General features: G+C 34.8%; 1 protein-coding gene across 2 annotated transcripts in view; it reads right to left on the bottom strand.

Annotated features, from left to right (window-relative positions):
* Positions 1 to 5,667, bottom strand: part of LOC106468938 (sestrin homolog) — a 16,757-nt gene that overhangs the window by 8,040 nt on the left and 3,050 nt on the right. Inside the window, exon 1 of one of the 2 annotated variants that reach the window (XM_013929390.2) lies at positions 4,528 to 5,071. The exons of the other annotated variant lie outside the window; for it this stretch is intronic. Coding sequence (XP_013784844.1) covers positions 4,528 to 4,551 — 24 coding nt within the window. The 5' untranslated portion in view covers positions 4,552 to 5,071. Of the gene's footprint in view, positions 1 to 4,527; positions 5,072 to 5,667 lie in introns of those variants that run through there. 2 annotated transcript variants of the gene reach the window in all.

The raw sequence follows: 5,667 nt of genomic DNA, 5'->3' as shown, positions 1-5,667 counted from the left end.
GTCGTGATTGATTTATTAGAAATATGGTTTTTTTTTGCACAATATATTTACAAAAGATAAAATCCGTCTGGTCAACATGACTTCAGTTTCCGTTACTATAACCAAAGTTCCAAAACCGCAATGCCGAAAATGGATACAACTAAGAATGATTATATTTATAATAATAATAAAACTTATTTTATGACTTCACATACACGTAGTTAAAATTGTGTATTTAATTACTGGATTAATCTTTAATTCTGATCTACGTTGGTAGCTTACTTTGATCAGAAGTTATCGATCAAAACCACCAGAGCGACCACGTAGCAACTAAAAAGTCCGATCGTACACGACATGATTAGACTTCACCTCTCCATCAGTTTGGCATTTAATATTTAAATATTAGACACAAGAAAATTTAATATATTGGGACGATTATAGATTTTTCTCTCTCTAAATATCAGTCAACATCTGGCAACTCAATCTTCGAACTAAATCAAACCTCCACCAACCGCCAACGTCAAGCCCTCTAGTGAGCAAATAAATCATCCGTTTTTATATTCATGAATTGATTCTACAACTCCAACATGTCAAATAATTTGTTGGTTTCCGTGATAAAGTCAAGTACCGCTACTAATACTACAACTTAATGTTACACACAATACTCACTGTCTTAGCTCGTTCCATCTCTTCTAGTTTAATTAGTGTGCCACACATGACAGGGGTGGATTTTGTTGGTTATTTCGCTATTCGACGGCTGTCTGCACCAGCCTCCCCTAATCTTGAAGTGACATACTAAAGGGAATGCAGCTAGTCAACATCATTCACCGCCAAATATTGGGCCCACTGTTTACCAACAAATAGTGGGATTGACTGTTACGTAATAACGCCCTTATGGCTGAAGAAACGAGCATGTTGGGTGATACGACTCGAGCTCGCGACCCAAAGATTGCGAGTCGAGTGCCCTAACTAGGGTTAACTAGATTTACGAATGTCTGATATTTTTATTACTTAATCTTATCCCCCCCCCCCGAAAGGAGAACAGCGTTATGTTTAGCACTAATAAACGAAACTGAAAGAAAAAAAAACGTCCTAAGTTGACATATGGATAGTAGTTCTGACTTTCGGGTAATCCACCCCCCCCCCCTGGTGTAATCGAGTAGAACTAAGACACCCTGGTGCATGTTTTCAAATATAATCAAGTCAGGGCAAACAGCGAGAAATCAGGTTTACTCAGACACGTGCCTATAAAAATATAAACCGGCTATAACTTTTGTTTGTATTTGAATGACAAGAACTACGCATGCGTTTATTCAGATACATTGTGTTCCTGTAACAAATTGGATGGTAACCCAACATCAGCGTCTTAAAGGCCACTTTTCGTTAGCCGTTTAAAGATTTAATAAAATGAATCACAATCGCTATCACTTTCTGCTTAAGTGTTTGCTTGTATGTATGCAGCTTTGCCACGAGCGCTGCAATAGTGCGTGTAATTCTTTTAGCAATTCCATTTCGAGCAAAAAGTAAAAAAAATTAAAAAATATACAAATAAAAAGTTTTTATTAACAGATTCGACTTATGCCCTAACACTCATTGACATGCATCAATTTAAACTTGGCCGAATAAGCGTTAGATGTGTGTGTGTGTGGATATATACAACACAGACTACTGTAATGAACACGAAGAACTTTCTCTGAAGGCAAGCGAAGATCGATTAGTCACTGGCGACACCTGTATTTCAATGATTCAACTAAATATCAAACCTAACTATAACCTCAGTTTTTGAAAACTTAAATTTTAATAAAACACGTTTCCTTATTAGCTCGCTTTTTTTTTTAAATCTATAGATAACAGGTATAGAAATTGTAAACTACGTGCCGTATTCGCTTCTTTACGTACATAGAGATATTTCAATAAATGATACAAGTTTCAAAAGTTGATAATTATCTTACACGGGAAAGTATTTAATTAAAAAAAAGATACAAACCTTTCTTTAGGAACAATTAGCTCGCATTATATGAAAATCAAACAATTTTAATGCTAAAACAATATATTTCATTAGTCCTAACGAACAAGAAATTGACGTTAAAGTGGTGTTAATGACTTAGGGTCACGTTATACTATAACTAAAGAAACAGGTCTGTTAGTGATAACCGATATAAAATCCCAAGTTTTCCTTCATAATTTCAGACGGTTATTATCTATACGATATACAGAAGTAAAAATAATAAAAAAAAACCTGAAAAGTATTAACACTTGAGGCGCCAGCAACGACACCTTAACGAAAGACGTAAAAAGTTTTATATCGGGAAATAAAACGATCTGGAAGAATGGTATACTTTAAAAATAGAAACAAATTCTACCACAGTGACTGAAGGAAGTATAATTTATGTCTGCCAGTAATCTAAATCAGAGCGAGCTCATGTAATCCGTGTTTAACTTGGTTTGGATTCACATTTTATTACATTCCTTTAGGGCTAAGACACGAAGCTACCATATAAACGTACGTACGTATCTCCCGGGGCACTTGGTTCGGCTGCTAAGAACAGCACTGGGAAAGTATTAAATTTACACGAAAAACTTTAAAACACAAACGAAATTATTAGCGCTTCTGACCCTCGGTCCCGTCTTTTGTAGAAAACCCGATTTACGTTTAAAAACACTTCAATGACGCATTTTTTCTAAATACTAAACTTATTATAATTCATAGTTGTTGATTTTATGAAACCGGGCCAAGTAAAAATTCGTTTCTCTCGGACACACCATAATCCAAAAGCTGGCATATATGGGATCACGTCCCCAGCCAGTCTTAAGAAAGCTCTATCAAAGCGTGTAGTTTCAGGAAAACCCTATCGACACAATTTTGTCCATTCAAATACAAGTAGACACTTGTTTCCGTGGGTTAATTAGCATTGTGTTCCTTACTAGCTGTACAATGGTCCGTTCAAACACACGGGAACAGAGATCGTCAGATCAGCAATACAAATAACTGTGACCTAATTCCTATATCTTTACACGTGCTGTCAGATTTTCAACAACGTTTATATGGTTAAATTTTCCTAGGGGAACCTATCAAAATCTCAGTCTAGAATACAACTGGAAAACTTTTAAAAAACCTAATCCAGTAAATAAAAGGTAGGAAAATAATACACGCGAAGTTCAAACTAATTTATAATTGAAGAAATGTTTCGTGTTGAGACTTGTCTTGCACACACACACACACACACACACACTAGGAGTGGAGTATCGTATGGACTCAACATTGTCTGTATGGTACTTCTGAGTAACGTCTCCAATATTTCGTTTGGTGTAAAAAATTAATATTGAATCCGAAGAAAAGCTGCAGATAAAGCCACTTGAAAACAAAACTATGCTTTATATGGACTAAAAAAAACACACACGGGCTATTAGGAATAATATTGTATGGGATTTAGATTGATTGGCTTCTAGAATGGAGTACTTCTTACTAACCTGTTATAGACACTTAAAAAAAAACAAACTTCGCGTTGACTTGCTTCCCCACAAAATTAAACTTGTGAGAGAAAAGTTTTTTTTGGAACCACATAATTATTTGTTTGTTCTTATGCACAAAGCTACACAATAGGCTATCTGTTCTGCGTTCTAAGTTTTTATACTTACCGCTCAACCGCCGCGAGTCTACAATTAATTAATCGAACATTGTTCAGATAAATTACAGAATAGGGGATAAAAAAAAAACTTGTTTTAAAACATATACACAGTTAAAAGTTATTTAAACCTAACTCACAGCTGTCAGTGACATATCAAAAAACAAAAAATGTGTGACTAAAATATGATGGCAAATTCAAATTAAAGTCTTAAAATAATGATGTCTGAAACAAAACCAGAAGTCTGACATGGTGTGACAGGACCCGGATACGAATTTACTCAATCAAGTTTCATGTCTAAAACTTTATGGAAAATGATCGACCAACTTAAAGATATTTTTAGTTATATATTTTACAGTATAACTATAATGATTTTATTTTACTTTTACGTTTTTATGCATAATCAGTCAAACGAGTCCGAGTTTACGTCAGTATCTTTTTTAATTCCACATTAAACTTGGCGAGAATTTCATACTTTGAGTGTAAGTGAATGAACGATATTATCAGTTTTAACTTACTAAGTTATTACAGGTTGAAATTCCATTAACATCGGAAGTATTATTGGACAAAATAAGAATAAACATGCATCAGTCATTAGATTTAGAATCCCTAGGCCTACAAATTAGTACAGTTTACAAATTCGACTTATAAGTTATAAATATTCTTGGCAATGAATTAACAAACTGAACAGACGTTTGGGGGCTTAAAAAAGCTACTAAGTAACGATAGAATATACCAACAACAAATACAACTTATTAGGTTACGGGTCAGATTGCAAGCACCTGGAAATTTAAAAAAGGTACAAAATATGACGTCATACGCTTACAGTGTTACACTGTAAATTGCATTACTGTGCTACGTTTTATAAAACGTAAGTCACGACAATTGAAATAATTTAGTAAAAATATTCGCAACAACTTACTGTTTTATCTCCAATCTGCCCCATTGTAAAAAGATTTTCTTTCAAAGCTTGTCAAAATTGGTCGTTGAAGCGGAGACAAAGAGGCACGGACTAGGCCTAACGAGTTTCAGAATTGTCAGTGTCACGAAAAACTTCTTTGTTCACGATTTACCTCTGACTTCTAACTTTATTCAGAATGACCGGCTTATTAAGTACCCAACCTTTAGGTTAATTCAAAACAATTAGGAAGAGTACAGAAGTTGTTTATATAATAAAACCAAAAAGCTGAAATTTATATCTACGCGATCAAGTGTTGTCTCTACTCTAGAGTAAATTTTTCTGGCTTGTCAAAGAACAGTGAGGGAAATTATTACTTCGCTGCTTTACTTTAACTTAGTTTAATACCGTAATTACTCTGTTCTTTAATATGAATCACCTTAAAATGACGCAAGTAATGATAACCCAGAGTTAAATGTTTAAGCTTCTGAATTTAATAGTAATAACCAACTCAGTCAACATTCTCTCCCAAGCCAGATATCAAGCGAATGCCGGTAATTTCGCTAAGCAACAACGGACAAACAGCTGAGCGGGTCAGCTGGCTCAGGAGATTGAAGCAAGCCAATCATAACTCAGAACGTGCCGATACAGCCAATCACAAATAGCGGCTACAAACGGAGCAACTGTATCGTGGATTGCATCATTTAGTCGGACGAGCCTATATTTCCATTACAGGTGAGGAAAGTAGTTGCTGCTCGCCACCATGCGGCAAGGTTTGAATCAACAACGTTCAGAACAGCAAGTCAAACTAACATAAGAACGATGTAATGAGTATCGCATACAGAAAAAAAAACCATAATTATATGAACACTACTCTTTTGCCAAATTTCTTGGCCTTACAACGTCAGATTAACACAGACCAAGAACGTTGAATATATTAGCATGCGAATTTTTTTTAAAAAAAGTACCAATTTATAAGACCTAAATCATATCAATCAGGGAACATGTCTGTCTTGCCTTGTTAAATAATCCATAACTAATTAATAGTAATAATGGCTGGAGACGGCTTGAATTGGTAATGAAGAAAAACTTTAATATACCCCTGATGATGACAAAACCTTGTGGAAACGTTGTACATTTGCTGTTATGTTAAACTTATATTAA

Source organism: Limulus polyphemus, unplaced genomic scaffold (assembly GCF_000517525.1).
Source record: "Limulus polyphemus unplaced genomic scaffold, Limulus_polyphemus-2.1.2 Scaffold3229, whole genome shotgun sequence".
NCBI lineage: Eukaryota > Metazoa > Arthropoda > Merostomata > Xiphosura > Limulidae > Limulus > Limulus polyphemus.
This window is presented reverse-complemented; position numbering and strand designations above follow the sequence as displayed.